General features: G+C 42.0%; 1 protein-coding gene across 1 annotated transcript in view; it reads left to right on the top strand.

Annotated features, from left to right (window-relative positions):
* The window catches only part of LOC125452756 (uncharacterized), a 46,225-nt gene extending 28,765 nt beyond the window's left edge, over nucleotides 1–17,460 (top strand). The window contains exon 5 of the mRNA XM_059645690.1: nucleotides 16,145–17,460. Within this exon, the coding sequence (XP_059501673.1) occupies nucleotides 16,145–16,262 (118 nt within the window). The 3' untranslated portion in view covers nucleotides 16,263–17,460. The remainder of the gene's footprint in view (nucleotides 1–16,144) is intronic.
* Nucleotides 17,461–20,058: the final 2,598 nt, after the last annotated feature.

The raw sequence follows: 20,058 nt of genomic DNA, 5'->3' as shown, positions 1-20,058 counted from the left end.
GCGCTGTGAGGCTGCAGTGCTAACCACTGAGCCACCGTGCCGCCCTGTATGACGTACAATCTCGCGACAAGTTCCAGTGACTAGGCCACTCCTGTTTCTCAAAATTAGTTTTTAACTCGCAGTCGGCAGCATACCTGTGTGCCCATCTCCAACTTATTAGTTTAGTTGGTATATCAAGCATGTTAGAAAAGGTAGCTGTAGAAATTTGCAGCCAACAGTAACCATACAATTAACATGCACCTTGGCTACCGTTAGGGAAACAATCTGAATTTAGGTTGGTTGCAAGGGCCAAACTCTGCATTGCTGAAGGTAAACTTAATCACACTGCCTCTGATTTAGTACATTTTCATCTATTTCTGCTATTTCCATTGCATCTCTTTTCAAGAAGTGTGTCTATGCACTTGCTAATTGCGACAATCTTGGCTGTTCGATTCTGAATCTCTCAGATATAACCCTCTGAGAACAATGACCTTGAATCAACACTGGTGGAGGCCGTAGGGTGGTGGGTACGGAGAAGGGAGGGGGGAGATTTTCTCCCTGTTTCTCCAAATTGCACAGTTTAATTTGAGTGGAGTTTCTGCTGAGGGCATCTTGTGAGTTTAACGGTGATGAGTCAAGAGGAGCCTTGAGGAAATTTAGCCCCCCTGTCTTCCCATGGTGAATGTATTGTCTTCACTAACTTCACTGACAATATCCTGTAACAGAAGTATTGCTTTTTTCCCCCTAAGAGCACTGGTTAATGGGGATACTGTACTTCCTACCTCTCCAAAGAACATTGCAACATGTGCTTTCTAGGTTTCATTCATATAGCAACAAGTATCACTGCCACCCGAGTTTGAAACAGCAGAGTATTGTGCTGAGTGTTCATTTGGAAAGGACAAGACATTCCAGGCACAGTGACAGCTGCACCATAGGAAGGATGGATGGACGGATGGGGGAAGGGAGAAGAGTGATGAGAAGAAAGGGGGTCTAAAACTGATTCAAAACAGGAACGCACTTCCATTTGTTTCTGTTTGGTCTCCGCATAACTGACACGAGGCTCGCCAGACAGTTGCTCAACTCCCAGCTTTGAAACAGTAGGCAAGCACCAGGTGGGCAGAGGGAGCACTTCAGTGATAGCCTCAAGGCGAAGGGGAGGAGGAGGAGGAGGATGATAATGAGGGAGGTGAAGATGAGAAGGCGGTGATCGCAGTAAAACAGCCTCTTCAGAAAACGCTGCTCAAGGCAACACCTGAATTGAAAGAGACTCCCAACCAAAATGGCAAAACACCCTACAAATCCACACCAGCAAACAAGCAGTCCCAGACTCCAGAAACCAGCAGTAAACCCAAAACACCCAAAACTGCAAAGGCCCCACTGATGACCGAAGAAATCAAGACTAGGTTGAAGATCTCCTTGGAAAAAGGTGTTAATCTGCCCAAACGCATGCACAAGTTTGTAAACTCTGGAAAAATGGCTTCAGGGTAGATCAACAAAGATCTCTGGATGTGGCGACAGTCGCTAGATGGGAAGTAGAATAACTGTAGCTGTAATGCCACAAATTTGCTGTAAACGTTGTTCTTCTGTTTAACCTGTTGTGATAATAAACCATGCTCTCTGATGAAGGGTCTAGGCCCGAAACGTCAGCTTTTGTGCTCCTGAGATGCTGCTTGGCCTGCTGTGTTCATCCAGCCTCACATTTTATTATCTTGGAATCTCCAGCATCTGCAGTTCCCATTATATCTGTGATAATAAACCAGTTTGATTTACAAAACACAAAAAATACCCTGAATGCCTCACTGGCAAAGTGTGGCCTTCCCACAGACACCTGGGAATCAATGGCCCAAGACTGTCCAAAGTAGAGGAGGAGCATTTGAGAAGGTGTGGGAACCTTGGGATTTGCCATTGCAGAAAAGTGGAAGCCAGGCAAAAATGGGGAAAGGAGAGCACTGCCACACTAACGCCCCACCCGCTCCTTCCCCGTGACCGTCTTCTGCCCCACGTGTAACAGAGCCTGTGGTAGCTACGTTGTCTGTACAGCTACCTATGCACTCACCTTGACAGTGGAAGAGAATCATCCTCATCTGCAAGGGATTGCCAATGATGATGATGGTTCTAATTCTCTATAGGATGGCACATCCAATGCAATAAATAGGCCAAAGGTCCTGTCAGGTTTTGACACTGAAGACGTGAAGCAACGTTTTAAATTTCTCAATGAAAAATGCATCTTCTTGGTGCTTTCTAACGAACAAGGCTAAAAAACGTTTCACATCAAAGAAGGGTCTAGGCCCGCAACATCAGCTTTCCTGCTCTTGGCCTGCTGTGTTCATCCAGCTCTACACTTTTTGTTACCTCACATCAAATGGATTACCTTGATGCACAGTGACTCTTTTGTAAGCAAATGTAGGGGATAGTGGGCACCTTGCAAGATGCTACAACAACTGTGGGACAAAAGACTAGTTGATCTGTGCAGAGAAAGTAAAGTTAATATTTTGGTTCCAGTGACCCTTCTTTAGAACCAGGTTCCGAAGGAGGATCACTGGACCCGAATCATCAATTGCGCTTTCTCCTCACAGATCACCCTGCTGAGGTTTCCAGCAATTTCTGTTTTAGTTTCTGATTTCCAGCATCCATAGTTCTGTCTTTTTTTTAACCTGTTGGCCTGTTCTTTAGTGATGTTGGCTTAGAGAGCAATATTGCCCTGAACATGGAACTGTTCCCTTATTGTGCGTTCACCTGTTAAGAGCAGGGCTTTAAGTCTGACCATGCAGCATAGCCTGTATTTTGGAATGCAATGTTTATATGTATGATCCTTTAACAGGGCAAGGGTTTCCGCTGGTCTAAAATTAACATCTTCAGTTAAATATTAATGGGGCCAGCATTTGATCCACATAATAGATACTAGTACTAATGACTTCAATTTTGAAACTGCTATGAATATTTCTGCATTTGAAATCTATAATTTTATATCATGGATTTATTCCAGATGAACTAACAATACGTTGCAGAGTAGTACAATTACAGATATATACAGGACCACAGAAAGGACAAAATGGATTTAGTTGACTGCGAATGTGAATGGCTGAAAGGTTTAACCTTGTGGTCTAGAACAATGGAACTATCTTAATTACACGTGATAAAGTGGATCTGGGAAGACAGTATGTCTCTGCTGGCAGGACGTGTCTCCTCTGGCCATGTGTTAACACATCGCCCATGATGAAATATAAATGAAAGAAGTCCGTGCTCCTTTGAAAGGAAAATTAAATTAAAGTTCCTCCTCTTGATACACAGCAGAAATCTGTAGCTATTACCTGACGAGCCTGTTGAGAGAGTCTGCTTTATCCATAAAATTGCCCTGGTTGAAGAACCACTTTGATTTAATAGGATCCACCCTGACACAAACATTTATATAACCAGTACCTTGGAACTGTTATTCTGCGAATGAGTCACTAAGATTTCCCATCTCTGGCCTCAGGGCATTGTCTATACTGAGACTAATTATTTTGATCTGTGTTGTATAAGATGTATGTTACCAATAGCTACATGGCTGAAGGCTATATTAAATTTATTAAGATTAATTTTAAACTTGAGCCAAACTCTTGTTCAATCCTGATTTGCAAGAAGCTGTCAATGTTCTTGGTGTTTGTGTCCCACCGGAATATGCGTTTCCTTGCAAGTTAATATGTCTCAAAGTCTCTAGTTGCATCTGTAATACACAAACCATTTTAAAGTCCTTTGTCTACCTTTCGCACAATGTTATCCATGATAATGCATTGTAAAACTACACAGACCAGGAACTGCAAGTTAACTAACTATTATAATGAGCTGAATCAGATTATTCCTCAGAACAAAAAGTTCTGAGGATGGGTCACTGGACCCAAAACGTTAGCCCTGACTTTTTTTCTTCACAGATGCTGCCAGACGACCTGAGCTTTTCCAGCAACTTCTGTTTTTGTTCCTGATTTCACATTATCTGGAGTTCTTTCAGTTTTTATTTGAGTCAGATTAATAATGGCTACATCATCTAACTCTGTTCTGCAGTTCTAGATTAGTTATACGCGAGGGATGGGGTGAGGGAAAACCCAATGAATTTGATCCTGCTCACTATCCAGTGAGTCATGGTGAAAAAGTGAGGGTGTATGAATATCAAGCGAGAACAGGCTTGGTTCCTGCCACTTTATATGGCTATTATTTACTCCCTTGGCTAACAATGGCCACGCAGCTCATAAATTCAGCCAAGATGCTTGGCACTGATTTGGTTCATGGTGGGATGGGCATGAACAATCTGCACTGAAAATTCTCTTGGAATATAAACATGAGTGGGGCTGTTGTGGTGCAGTGATAATGCCTCTATCTCTGGGAAGGGAGGCTTGGGTTCCTTGCTCCCACCTGCTCCAGAGATAAGTCATCACATGCCTGAACAGGTTGATTAATATATATCTGTAGAAAGTATGAGGATTTAAAGCAGCAGGCAAAACGTCATAATAAGACCATAAAATCTAAAAGTAGAATCAGGCTATTCAGTCCATCGTAGTCATTCCACCATTCAATCATGGCTGATATGTTTCTCAACCCATTCACCTGCCTTTGCCCATAACCCTTGATCCCCTTACTAATCAAGAACCTAATTCTTTCTTCAATATGCCCGTTGACTTGGCCTCCATAGGCCTTTGCGGCAACGAGTTCCACAATTATACCACCTTCTCGCCAATATAGTTCCCCCTCATCTCAATTCTAAAGGGTCTCTGCCCTCAGCTTAGTGGAAAGGTTTTTTCCACATCCTTTCTACCTCAGCTTCTCTGTATTCTATAAGTTTCAGTGAGAACCCCCTCATCCTACATACCCAGTGTCTTCATCCACTTTTCATTTGATAAACCCTTCATCCCTAGGATTATTCTTGTAAACCTCCTGTGGACACTCTCCAACATCAGTACAAACCTGCTCACCACATTCCAAATGCAATCTGACCAGCATCTTATATAGCCTCAGCAGTACGCCTCTGCTGTTGTATTTCAGCCCTCTTGAAGTGAAGGCTAACATTGTATTTGCTGTCCTAACTGCCAGTTGAACCTGGAAAATAATCTCAAGAGAATCCTGAACTAGGACCCCGAAGCCCCTTTGCATTTCAGATCTCCAAAGCTTTTCCCTATTTAGAAAGTCTTCTGTGCCCTTATTGTTCCCACTGAAGTGCGTAACCTCACATTTTCCCGTCTTGTATTTCATCTGTCACATCTTTACTCACACCGCTGATCTGCCTCACTACTTCCTCAACACTACCTGTCCCTAAACATGTCTTTGTGTCATCTGCAAACTTAGCAACAATGCCGTCAGTTCCTTCGTCCTGATCATTAATGCATAACATGAATAGTTGTGGTGGCAACAGGGATCCCTGTGGAAATCCACTAGTCGCTGGCTGCCATCCTGAAAAAGACCCATTTATTCCTACTGTCTGCCTTCTGCCAGTCAGACAATCCTGTCCATGCCAGCGTCTTGCCCCTAACACCTTGGGCTCTTACTTAATTTAACAGCGCCTTGTCAAAAGCCTTCTGGAAATCCAAATAAATGATGTCCACTGGCTCTCCTTTGTCTAACTTGCTCATTACCTCCTGAAAGAATTCTAGCAGATTTGGTAGGCATGATCTCCCCTCAACGAAACCATGCTGACTTAGCCTTTTTTGCCATGCACTTCTGAGTACTCTGCAATCTCATCCTTAATAATGGAATCTAACATCTTATGAACAACAGAGGCCAGACTAACCAGCCTATATGTCCCATTTTCTTCCTCCCTCCCTTCTTAATCACGAGTATTACATTCGCCCTTTTCTGGTTCTCTGGGACCCTCCCTATTGTAAACCTACACTTGACCACGATTCAGTTCATATCTGCATGGCCTTTGAAGAATAAATAATTTGAGTGTGCCAATTATCTATAATTTATTAAAACTTCTATTAAAACAAAATTGATACACTGTTGTCCGTCACCTTACCTAAGCTAAACTGCATGAGCATAATAATCTTTTAGGTTTATTTAGTTTATGTTTATCCAAAGAACAGCAACATATTTGGAGTAGAACTAGATGATTTGTTTGCTTTCAATGGCGTATTGTCCCAGCATACTTTATTCAACAGGGACAAGTGTACTCCAGCCTCTGACTGTGAGACATATCCGTGAACATAAACAAATAGTAGTTTGGCTGAGTCCCAGAAACCCTGGTACAGCCACCTCTTTCCCCTTTCCTGAAATGGAGCATGTTACTCATCTGCGCAGACTGTTTATGACTGTAAACAGAAACCAATAACAGTGGCTGAAGCAGATAAGACAAGTTTATTATCTGACAAGTGGCACATTCAAAGATAGGACTGTTCATTTTCTGCTTGGTATTTTTATCATCCTTCAGTTATTATCTTCTCCGTAAGTTGTTGTTCTTCACCTGGGACGGGGAGATGACATTTTCCATTGCTGCAGGCAGTGCTGACTGAGTTGTACATAGCAGGCTGAGAATTAACCTAGTGAGCAGTAATCTTTTCCTATTTGGAGTAAGACAGCCTTTTCCTCTGGGAGGCATCACTGAGAGTAGTTCAGTTGAAACAATGACCACCATCCTTTTGAAAAGTTCCAGTAAAATGACAGTAAAGGTTTTGACTTACTGTGATCACATCCTCCTCAAGCCCCTGGTGCAAGCCTTCAGGTTTCTTTTGCAAAGTATTCAGAGTCCTCCAGTCATGAAAGGAATGAATTTGGTAAATCCATAATTATGGTGAAGTAGGCTTATAATTTATATCCTGCCTTGTCACTCTTCTGCGTGCATTTCATTGGCAAGCCTTCACTTTGTCATCATTTTTCATTCCTGGGCAAGTGAATAAATCTATAATCAAAGTATCTCTTCTCAAAACTGTGCCCAGAAGGCAGGATTGCTGTGACTTTACGAACAGACTCAAATTAATACGGAGGAAAATAGGTTAAATGTAATTTAAAGGCACAGAGGTAATTTTACAAATTTAACACAGAAGCTAAATCATCGCCTTGGCTAATTACAATCTTTGGGGGTGCAATTGTGTAATATCATTTTAACTGAGAAGTACCGACTTTTGGTTAAAAATTAGGAGAAGATTTGGAGTTACCTGTAATTTGTGGACCACAAGAGGCATATAACATTATAACAGTTTCCATTAGTGGAGGAAACAAATACCAGGGTTAGAGGAGAGTTGATTATAAATATATTCTCCCAGAGGGTGATGGGAGTTTGGAACACACTGCTTGAAAGAGTGATATCGAGAACGCCCTTGACCGCGTCTCCCGCATTTCCCGCAACACATCCCTCACACCCCGTCCCCGCCACAACCGCCCCAAGAGGATCCCCCTCGTTCTCACACACCACCCCACCAACCTCCGGATACAACGTATCATCGTCCGACACTTCCACCATCTACAATCCGACCCCACAACCCAAGTCATTTTTCCAGCCCCACCCCTGTCTGCTTTCCGGAGAGACCACTCTCTCCGTGATTCCCTTCTTCGCTCCACACTGCCCTCCAACCCCACCACACCCGGCACCTTCCCCTGCAACCGCAGGAAATGCTACACTTGCCCCCACACCTCCTCCCTCACTCCTATCCCAGGCCCCAAGATGACATTCCACATTAAGCAGAGATTCACCTGCACATCTGCCAATGTGGTATACTGCATCCACTGTACCCGGTGTGGCTTCCTCTACATTGGGAAACCAAGCGGAGGCTTGGAGACCGCTTTGCAGAACACCTCCGCTCAGTTCGCAACAAACAACTGCACCTCCCAATCGCAAACCATTTCCACTCCCCCTCCCATTCTTTAGATGACACGTCCATCATGGGCCTCCTGCAGTGCCACAATGATGCCACCCGAAGGTTGCAGGAACAGCAACTCATATTCCGCCTGGGAACCCTGAAGCCTAATGGTATCAATGTGGACTTCACCAGTTTCAAAATCTTCCCTTCCTCCACCGCATCCCAAAACCAGCCCAGTTCGTCCCCTCCCCCCACTGCACCACACAACCAGCCCAGCTCTTCCCCTCCACCCACTGCATCCCAAAACCAGTCCAACCTGTCTCTGCCTCCCCAACCTGTTCTTCCTCTCACCCATCCCTTCCTCCCACCCCAAGCCGCACACCCATCTACCTACTAACCTCATCCCACCTCCTTGACCTGTCCATCTTCCGTGGACTGACCTATCCCCTCCCTACCTCCCCACCTATACTCTCTCCACCTATCTTCTTTTCTGTCCATCTTCGGTCCGCCTCCCCCTCTCTCCCTATTTATTCCAGAACCCTCACCCCATCCCCCTCTCTGATGAAGGGTCTAGGCCCGAAACTCAGCTTTTGTGCTCCTGAGATGCTGCTTGGCCTGCTATGTTCATCCAGCCTCACATTTTATTATCTTGGATTCTCCAGCATCTGCAGTTCCCACTATCTCTTGCTTGAAAGAGTGAGTTGTCTAAGAAGCTCTTATAATATTAAAACAGTATTTAGATGTTTACCTGTGATACCAAAGCCTCCAAGGCTGTGGGCCAAGAGCTGGAAAACAGGATTAATGTGATCAGATCTTTGTGGACAGGTGCACGCAGGATGGACTGAATGGCCTCTTTCTGTGCTGTGAATGTCTGAAAGTCTAGTGAAATCTGTGTTTCATTTGTAGATTGTTAATTGCAACAATAATTGTTTTCCTATTGGCAAGGGGTAATGGGCAGTGGTTAGCTTACTCACTAATAACACATGGATTTGTGTCAAATGTCATTAGTCTGAATAATAAACCGCTGTTGGGTGTAGGAGTTCAGGGTCAAGGATACACACACTTCCGAAACACTTGTTTCCCAGGATCGACCAAGCACTTTCAACAATACTTTACTATGCTTCTGTCACTCTGCCATCAGTCTTTTGTTGAATGTAGATAAGAATGGAACATCCAAGAGCTGGAACTTTTACTTTACTATGAATGAGAACTCATTTGGTTATTCCAGTCATTTCCTGTTTGTCTCATTCACCACTATAACATGAGTTTATTTCCTCAAATACCAAGATAGGCCTATCAACACAATTAGATGACAAAACAGAAAATTGCGACCAGACTCTGTGTGTGTGGTGGGATGGGTCTCAGGTCACCAGGTTGCAAACCAATCGGTTTGGTAACAGCTGGCCAGAGAGCTCCTCGGCCTATCAGAAAGGTCTCCCAACTTGCCAGAAGCTGCCAGCCAATCAGGATCCAGCAACCTCTGGGTCCTGAAGCACATTGTTTGAGCCAAGCCCCCAGGGTTTCCAGTGGCGATTAGGTAAGTAGTTGACTTTTGCTTCTCACGGCAGGGGAGTGTCATGGGAAATCAGAGACAAAGGAAAGGCATGGGTTTCAGAGGCAAACCACTTCCCTGCTGGGAGGGCAAGATGATCAGCGCAGTAGTGATTTGAGTCCCTTACGTGGCCATTAACTGAACACATAAGGACCTTACTTACTGTCAAAACAGCTCTTGTGGCACTGTGGTAGTGACTCTCCCTCTTAGCCAGTTGACCTGGGTTCTACTCCCACCTGCTCCTCAGGAGTATAGAAACATCCCCAAACAGACTGACACCTTAAGTCCCCGATAGATCCATGCTCCCAGCACTTAGTTGGCAAATTTGTCCAATCATTTTCCCATCTCACTGCCCCCAGGAGAGGGGTCAGTTCAACCAGCTATCCTTCTCAAAGCAGGTTAATTGCACAGAGTGCATACTGATCAAAAATGGGTATTAGGACAGGATTAAATTATAACCGAAATAGCAGTGATAAAACTTAAGCAGTGTCGTTCAATATTTTGCCTACCACTGGCATCTTTAGTTCTCTCAAGGTAATATACGTGTAGTTAAAAACTAATTTCGTTGCATCTGAGTCATTCCCCGACTGAAGTAGATACTGTGGCTCTGCAGTTGTTCACTTAGTTGCTTTGCAGGTTGTGTCTATGAGGAATCAATTCAATCAATTCACGCATAAACATGCTTCTTAATTTTGACCTTGCTTATTCAATTAGCAGATGAAAGTTTGAAAACTAAACTGAAAATAGATACTAACAACACAGGGCTTTTGCTGTTGCAGAGAGCCAGCACAGGAACAGGGGACCGAATGGTTCCCAAGTTGCAACCATTTGATGAGTCAATTCTAATCTTTTTGTTAAGTTTGACCTGGAGATTTCAGCTGTGCATGGAAGTTCTGAAGAGAATTGAACAGGACAAAAAACATCTGAAATCGGTGTGGGGAGTGCATTGAGGTTTTAAAAAAAGATTTTTCTTTTATCTACTGGAATGATAAAAGGGATGTGGACATTAGATTGGATTTGATTCACTAGTGTGTGGGAACAGGCCCTTCGGCCCAACAAGTCCACAGCGCCCCTTGGAGCATCCCACCCAGACCCATTCCCCTATAACCCACACACCCCTGAACACTGCAGGCAATTTAGCACGGCCAATCCACCTAGCCTGCACATCTTTGGACTGTGGGAGGAAACCGGAGCACCCGGAGGAAACCCACGCAGACACGGGGAGAATGTGCAAACTCCACACAGACAGTTACCTGAGGCTGGAATCGAACCCGGGTCCCCTAGTGCTGAGGCTGCAGTGCTAACCACTGAGCCACTGTGACAGACAAGAGAAGCTGGGGTTTACTCCTCGAAGTACAGAAGGTTAATGGAATATTTCATGGAGGGGTTGAAAATGATGAAGGGTTTTGATGAGCAGATCTGTTCCCACGGGGCAGTACAGTTAGTAGCTGGAGTACTCAGATCTAAGGTCATTGCCAAAATGATCATTTTGCAAGAATAAACAAGCAGAAGTTGGTCATCAAGACAGAGAATTATTTGACTGAATCTGTTGCTGTGATCTGGAATGCACCACGAAATAAAAGGATGGTAGATGCAGACTCAGTATTAACTTTTTAAAGTTAATACTAATTGGATGTACATCTCAAAAAGAGAGAAAATTTTTTGCAGCACTATGAACAAAGGGCTGGGGAGTGGAATTCGCAGATGGTTTTACTGTGATTGTGCAGACATGATGGGATGAATGGCCTGCATTTCTACCTGAAAGAAAAACTATAATACCTGTTCGTAGGAACTTCTGAAAGTCTATTTCTCAGATGTGCCACAGTATGAAACAGTGAGTAAGTGTACTGCGAATACGATTTGAAGATATTTAGAGAACAATGCCAGACTTTTTAAACATTAAAGTATTATTTGAAGAGATAAAAATCTGCCATTGTGGTTGCACATTAGCCGCTTTTACAGGAATCACGTATACAGAGTACGTTTCCCCTCAGCTTCTACAGGGGAAAAGCCCAGTTGTTATCGCAATTCCTCTGTGCCAAACAACTTCACTCAAAGTCAACAGCAGAGCCACAAACACTAGCTGCTGCTACTGCTGCAGTCAAGGTTCTCAAGCCTGTACCCGGAGCCAAGACAGAGCCCTCTTTTTTTGCCTTGGCTCCTCCACACTGACTGCTGAGCTGGCTTTGTAAGACGTAATCAGAGGAAAATGTATGGTATAATTATAAAACATGCTAAATATATATAATGATACTGTATGTATTTTTGGAGATTATTGTAACTTTCTGTAGGGTATAAGCAGACGGTGAGGATACAGGAATGCTGGGTTTTTTTGGGGGGGATCGGGTGGATGGGATTTGAATCTCAAATTAATTTTACAAACAAAAAACTTGTGCGGGTTTTCAGGATTGTCCAGATTTCTTTCTGTGCACTGTGAACTGTATTCCACACTTTGTAAACATTTTTTCCCTGTGCCCACCTCACAAATGAGTGTCTTTTAGAATTGTTTAAAATATGCATGAGGCTATCGGACCATCAGACCCTGTTTTGCAAAGATAAAACAAATGATCACCAAAATACTATTGACGAGAACCTCAGAATATTACCTAACAAAAAGAGAGATTTAAATTGCTCACAGCAGAGACTGTGAATTCCCAAAGCTACCAGGAGGAATCCCTATTAAAAGCAAAATTATGCAGAGGCTGGAAATCCGAAATAAAAACATAAAATACTAGAAAAAAAATCAGCATTTGTAACCGAATGGATTGGAAATATCAACTCTGCCGAGTTTCTTCAGCATTTTGTTTTGATTTATCATAGTCAGAATCTAGATGAAGAACTTGCATTTGTAGAATGCCTTTAACATTGGGAAATGTCCCAGAGCAGTGCTGAGGCAACCAAATGATGGGTGGAGAGACAAAGAAATGAGGAGGAACAATGAAAGGCTTGATTAAAGAGATGGGTTTAAAACAGGGTCTTACAGAAGGAGAGATGTTTACATGTTTAGTTTAAGAATGGAGTTTCGAAATATAGAGATCACGGGATTTGAGGTGTAACTGGCAGTAATAAATGGAAGAGAAAAATTGTGTGGAAGGAAATTATAGAGCTAGGATGGACTGTGGCTTTGAGTGAGTTGAAACACAAGGGTAAGAATTCTAAGTTGTCGTGCCGTTTTGGATCTCTACACTGATGTTAGCCTTAGATGAGAGGTAACTTCCGTGAATGGAAATGTTCCACCTTTGGGGATTTTTCTGTTGATCTTAATGGAGGTATAGACCAGAACTTGCCTGGGGATGGGTTGGTAAAGGATTTGATCTTCTGGACGTTGAGGCTGAGATCAGTCGTTCAATGTGCTTCCACGAAGGTGTTAAGCGAGCCAAGAAGATTTCCTTCTGAAAGAGCAAAGATGACACTGTCATCCACGTACTGAAGTTCCACAGGCCAGGTCTGTGTCATTTTCTTCCTTGATGTCAACCAGTTGAAGCTGAAAAGTTTTCTGTCCATGTCTATGATACGTGGCAGGCAGGATGAGGAGGAGTGGGCAAGGTTCACACAATGCAAGAGATGAATATAGGTAGCAGTGTTTTGAGTGCGCGCAGGTTTACAGAGGATCAAAGACAGGAGGGTTGCCCAGCTTGGCATTAAAATGTTGAGTTTGGAGGTTGCCAAGGTCTAGATTAGGAAATGGAATTCCATTCCAAACACAGATGAATGTGTGTCATTACAATTGCCCGTTGCGCCCTTGGACACTAGGATTCCTGCAAAAACAGCCAGCCCGTGCGCTTGATGTGAACTTAGAAATAGCATGAGATTCAGTTGTGTTGTCCTGCACAATCAGATGTCTTGAGTATCTTCTGACAGGATGGTGTTAAGCAATGGTGCCAACAATGACATGCAATGCTTTTAGAAAAGGGCCAGCAAGACTTGTTTCATACAAGTAAATGATTTTTAGGTAAGTCATGGAAGGGACTAATTTGATAATCAGCATTGAGCTAGTCAGTGCCAGTTACACAACTATTCATCAAGTTCCACATGAGTTTGGGTCCATGCTCTGATTTGGACTGTCACTGCTACATTGTTGAGTGGACTGTTCTTTTGGATGAGGTGTCAAACTTAGCTCACATCTGCTTGCTCAGGGTAGACCACAAGATGACGTGTAGTTCTCCCTTTATACTTCAATGAAAACGCTACATCCAAAACAAAGCAACTTATCTTAGTCCGCTGAGCGCAAAATTGCTGCAATATAACAGTTAATAATATTTGTGGCTCTTTAGTCAATTTGAATTATAGTGTTTTGAGGTGTGACCGGCCTTTCTAGACTATAGTTGCAAGCTTGAGGCCAGTAGCTGCAATATAGTTTTTGCCAGGCAGTGGGCTGTTTATATCGCCTGGTTTGAACTGTAATTCCACGACTCAGCAGAGTGGTTTGCACACATTCGTATTTAGCACTCGACTCCATGAACTTCAAAATACAAATATATGAAACTCCTCTTCGAAAACAGCTTCTCCCAGGAGTCAGGTCAGGCTCTAACACTGGGATTATATCTCTGGCATGGGCTTCAGGTTAAGGTGGAAACTTGACACTGAAGTGTAAACACAGTCTTTATATATACACAAACCCTTTTTTTTAGAAAGGGAGAAACATACCAACAAGTTTATAGTTTCCCTTCTTGCCTCTCCTCATATCTAATTTAGAATTGAAGCTGTGACTACTCCCAATGCTTGAAATTTCTTTTTTTATTTTAACCAGCTGCTATTAAGTTGAACATAAAGACTCAACTGTTCAATTGTTTCCTAGTTTTGGTGGGTCAAATGTGTGTTGGTTACACTTACCCTTGTTCAGATCTTCCAGGACTGAGAGAACCGGAATGAAATCTTTATGTAGCTGGCCAATAAGGAATATGATTTTAAGGCCATACATTTAAAGAAAAAAACCAGGATCACAGTTTTTAGTCACCAGTTTATAACTGAACGTTGGCATGGAGGTTCTTGTGGTTTACTGCAAGGAAATTCTGTCAGAATCTAGTCAGTGCATTGGAAGAATTGTTTGATTGATATTCTGAAGTGAAGAGATGAAAATAGTTATATTCTTGTTGGAGAGGACTAGACATTTGTGAGTTGATGGAGTGTGACGTGAGGAGGAGACACCTCTTTCATTGCTAAAGCTCATCCACCACAATCTGAACTTTATTCTCCTATGAATAAGATTGCTGTATGCAAAGCAGTGAAGCAAAATGAGTCTCAAACAAAATTTGTATGCTGCATGTACAGACTTCAAAATGTGCTTTTGTAGTCAGTGTTCATCAGAGCTTCCATACAAAATACGATAGTTAAACCGTTTAATCCCATACACTTGAAGAAAAGTCAGCTTGGGTCAGTAGGAAGCACCCTCATATCATCTTCAAGAAGTTACAATATCAAATCTCACTTTAGAATACTTATTTGACTCTGCTCAACTGACTGCTCACATGGAGATTTATTGTGGATGATGTTTAAATCAAGTTCCTACAAGGAAGGTCTCATGATGATATTTGAAGAATAGGGAGTACCATACCGTACCAGTGCTTTCCCTTATTTCTAACTCTCAATTAATTTCGCCAAAAAAGGCCTTTCATATGTTATTTGTTGTGCATAAGTTGCCAAACACTAATGCACAGCAACAGGACTATACTGCATTTCAACTGATTGACTGTGAAGCTTTTTGGGCCACCATGAAGTTGCAATAGGTTCTGCAGAAATGCAAATTAATCCAGTCTTTTCAAATTTTGAGCAAACACCAAGATGTTGGATTTTTGTTTTAAACCCCATGTTCAGAGATGTTATTACACATTATTGTAACACCTAAAATATTGAAGCAGTTCAGATCCAAATGCAACAAGAAAATACCCAGGCTTGAGCTGAAAAGAAGCAAGTAACAGTTGCACCACACAAATGACAAGCAATGACCATTTCCAATAAGCGACAATCTAACCATTGACCAGAAACTCAACAGAAATACAGTGGTTACAACAGCAGTTAAGAGACTAGGAATAATGCATTGAATGACTCACCTCCTGACTCCCTACTTTCCTGGATAAGTGCAGTTCCAACAACACTAAAGAAGCTTGATACCATCCAGGACAAAGCAGCCTGCTTGATTGGCACCATACCTACTAACATCCACTCCCTCCACCGCCACTGCTTAGTAGCAGCAGTGTATACTATCTACAAGATGCATTGCAGAAATTTGCCAAATATTCTCAATCAGCACTTTCTAAGCCCATTACCAATTCCATCTAGAAGGACAAGGACAGCAGATACATGGGAAATCACCATCCTGACTTGGAAATAGGTCACCATTCCTTCACTATCACTTCATCAAAATCCTGGAATTCTCTAATGCCATTTGGACTGTAGTAGTTCAAGAAGGCCAATCACCACCACCTTCACTAGAACAGCACAATAAATGCTGACCCAGTCAGCAATACCCATGTCCCACTAGTGAATAAGACCCTTTATGTCCCCACTCTGGAGTAAGTGAGACTCGAACCTGGGTCTCTTACCTCGGGGATAGGGACATTACCACTGTGCCACAAGACGTTCTCTCAGCTACAAATATGATTCAGTTGGTAGGTGCAAGTTCAAGTATTGAAGGATATTTTATACCAATCATGTATGTTGGGACTAAAGTTAAACTTTAAAAGTGTTCTTGTAGTTCAGCAGTAAGTACTAACATGCTAAAAGGCTTTGTGACGACACCATTCAAGAAGCATATTTTGTGTAATATTGAATATTTTTGAGGGGGTCTGGATGTTTCGTACTCAGAATCTTGCATTTCTAAGTAAAAATCTTTATTTCCCTCTCATTACAGGCAAGAAATCACAGACCACCAAATAACCAGAATGGAAATTTTTGGCACTTGGTGGACATACTGTGCAGGAGAAGGATCAATGGTGTGTGATCAACTCACTCTTCAGTTTTACTACTGAAAGGAAACCCAGCAAAAAATGTAGCCCTGCCATTTAATAACAGACTAAATGGCTGAAGGTTTCAGCAGTTTCAACCCTTGCTTTTACTTCAGACAGAAATCGGCTTTTCTTCTCTTGTCTGTATGTATATTTTGACATTAAAGTACGATGAAATGGACATCATCTCAGTGGCTGAACCACTGCTAGAGCCCATCATTTTGCTGAAGTTCCCTGGTAGACAGCAGTGGATGTGGATCTCTCGGCAGGTTAAAAACCTGCAGGACACTTCAGCGGTGGATTAATTCTGAACCCTCCCATTGTGGTCCACAAGTGTTTCCTGCAATTATTGGCACCTGAGCCAGAAGATATCAAGAGCTGCCTTACGTTTCCCCCAAAACACAATCAAATACAATCTGAATTGTTTTTGTAACACACCCTTTTTTTAATATAATAGAAATGATGTTCAACCCCGCAGCCCTGAGATGAATAGAGATGTACATGTGTAAGTTATTTTGAACTGTATATTTATTAGATGTAGAGCAACTTGTGTTTTTTTTAAGTTTGTTTCCTCCTCTCCTCCTTTTGCTCTGTAAATCATTGGCAAACTGAATCATAACACACCCTGTCTGCAACTTTTTTTTGTTCCCGTGCTGTTAATTTTTGCTTGAAGTTATTTAATTTCACTTTACTTCTTGCAGTATTTTCATATACTGAACAGGACCCAGTATATATGTAGCGAATTTTAAGTAATTCCCCACCTCTTATCACATCCCATCTCTAACTTCCCACATCTACGAACCCTGATTTTCTTTTTCCTCCATTTCAATCTGATTTTATTTCTTTGCACTGATGTCTAAAGGGGAATTGACAATTTTTAACTGTGCAATACTGCTGTACATAGCTACAAGGCTTTATGTACAAAAATACTTTGTGTCTTTACTTGTGTAATTTTGAAGTACAGATTTTTTCTTACAATAAATGTGCTAAAAAATCAAACCAAAGATCCTTTACCATTTCAGTTTGGTTATAATTCTACCTGTAGTTTATTAGCTGACTTTTTGGTTAAAACAGCCAGTTACGGAGGGAGTTGGGGAATAGGTGGGCAGGCATATGGCACCAATGGAACTGAGTCTCTGTCAAAACCATCATGAAGTGGCAAGGTACTGAATGGTTATTTCAATATCAGACAAAAATGTGTTCTGCTCCAGAGATACCCGGAAGACAAATATTTCCCATGTGCCTGATCTACAACATCTTTTCAATCAACTGACTCAAGATGGAGACAAGAAGTCATCAGAGAAATAGGTCATGCAGCCCCTTGAACCGGCTGTGCTACCCAGTTTAGATCATCATTGCAATGGAAAATGCAGGGTTACACAGATAGGGTAGGGGTGTGGGATGCTGTTCGAAGAATCGGTTTGGACCAAGTGGGGCAAATGGCCTGCTTCTGCACTGTAGGGACTCTACTGCCTCCTGTCAGATTTCCTACCTATATCCCAAATATTTTGATACCTCCACCTAAAGACTGTGATCGATCCCAGCCCTGAAAGCTCGTACTGACCCAAGATTCTCAGCGCTTGTTGAGAATGTTTCAGCTTTCTGGTGTAATTTGTGTTTAAAGAAGTACATTCCAGTCTGCTGCTTGAACAGTTTTTTTTCCTCTTGTGAGACATGGGCATCTGTGGCTGGGTCAGTATTTATTAAGCATCCCCAGGGGGTTGTCTAGTTTTAAAAGTATGTTGCTTTGATCTTTATACTCCCACCAAAATAAACAGTTTCTGTAGATTTACCCTGTTAAATTGTTTAAAATGTCATGTTTGGATTACCCCTCAATTGGCTATACTTGAGGAATTACAACTCCTTCTCATGCAGTATGCCCTCACCTACCCACTGAACCTGAAGGACTGAGTGTATCACTTCCAAGGCAATTATATCCTGCCTGAATACGCTGTCCGAAAATGAACAAATTTTAAGCGAAGTCGGACAAAACAAGAAAAACACAATTTCCACAAGCATGAACTACAGTGATTTTGCCCCAGAAGATAATTTAGAAGTCTGCTCAAAAAAACCTTAGGGTTCAATTGAATCATAAGTTCTTGCCCCCATTATATTTCACCTCTTCCTCCACTGCACCAGCCTTAGAAATAAAGACCAAAAATTCATCTGTTGTCTTCATTAGTTTACTGAATAGAGTATATTGGCTTTTGAACAATTTTGTCCTTCAACTGCCAAGTCACTTTGTTCCTAACTTTGCAGTGTCTTATGGCATAGAAAATACTACCTTTCTTGGACCTCTAAGTATTTGACCTCAGGCTTACCTACATCACGTCCAACTTGCCATTGTTGTGTTTACTCACATAACCTGTGTTCTGTTTCATAGTTCCTTCCGACTCCCATCTGCCATACATACAATGCCTCCTAGTTTAGTGCTAGCTGCAAATTTAGGTATACTGCATTTCTTTCTCACATCACTAATAAACACAGTGAAAAGTTGAAGATGTTTGAAGAATGCAGATGTCTAAATAACATCACATCATTTTCTTGAGTACCTATGCCAACTGCACTTGGTTTCCTACCCCTTAACAACTTTCCAAACCAAGCTGTAAGGCTATTATGAATTACAGGCAATTGCATTTTTGCCAGTATGGTTTTTTGTGCAATGTTAGCAAACATCTTCTGCAAGTTCACATAGGTTTTCAAAGGGGAGTCTAAAACTAGAGGGCATAGGTTTAAGGTCAGAGGGGGAAAAAAAGACCAGAAGGATAACTTTTTCATGCAGAGGACGGTGCGTGTATGGAATGAGCTGCCAAAGGGTGTGGTGAATTATAACATTTAAAAAGCATCCAGACGGGTTTATGAACAGGAAGGGTTTAGAGGGATGTGGGCCAAATGCTGCCAAATGGGTCCAGGTCAGATTGGAATGTCTGGTTGGTGTTGACGAGTTGGACTAAAGGGTTTGTTTTTGTGCTGTATGACTCTAACACTATAAGTTTAAATGCAAGTAATACTGCCCATACATTTATGTAGATATAGTGTATGTCTATATATATTTTTGATATTCTAGTCTAACATAGTATTCAATGGGCTGGTTTTCACGATCCAATTTCAATCATCAGCAAAGCAGACAAGAGAGAAGGGAGCCTTAAGATCGCAGTCTTTCAACGGGAAGGTTATTATAAAAGGGATCACCTCGGAGCATGTTTATAATCCTGCTGATGTCAAGAGGCGCATTGTGAATCTCGTGAATCCCTCTCAGTAAAACTTGTTTCCAAACCACATTGTTTATTTAGAACAGTCAGCCGTCCGTCCATTACTTACAGGTAATTCTCCTATAAACGCCATAGTTGCATTCTTGTGTGACCTTGCGCGAAAAAAAATCACAGTGTAGGGAAATTGCTGTACCAGTACAGTAGAAAGTTCATGCTATCCAAATAGCATCCACTATTCACATTATAGCCAATTCATGTTAACGAAACAGTATTATAGCAGAACTACCTGTACTTGAAATTGGATTGCCACATCTTTTCGAGCAAATGTATTATCCGTTTTTACCCATGACTATTTGTAATTTCAGTTTTAAGTTGGCAACTGGGGGATTGTCAGACAAAGCTTGTGACCCAGTGGTTTTTGTTGCAGGAATCATGTGCATTTATTTTCTCAATATTTTAAGGTACATAACCTTTAGTGACTACAGATTGCTTATTCAGAAACTATTTTAAAAGACAAAAAGAAACAAAAATACCACTGCTTGAAACTGCAATGTTGTGTGGGTGGAAAGTGCTTTCAGTTCCAAATCACCATTTTTGAATCCATTTCG

Source organism: Stegostoma tigrinum, chromosome 4, assembly GCF_030684315.1.
Source record: "Stegostoma tigrinum isolate sSteTig4 chromosome 4, sSteTig4.hap1, whole genome shotgun sequence".
NCBI lineage: Eukaryota > Metazoa > Chordata > Chondrichthyes > Orectolobiformes > Stegostomatidae > Stegostoma > Stegostoma tigrinum.
The sequence above is the reverse complement of the archived record's forward strand: the minus strand, read 5'-3'. Positions and strand labels throughout refer to the sequence as shown.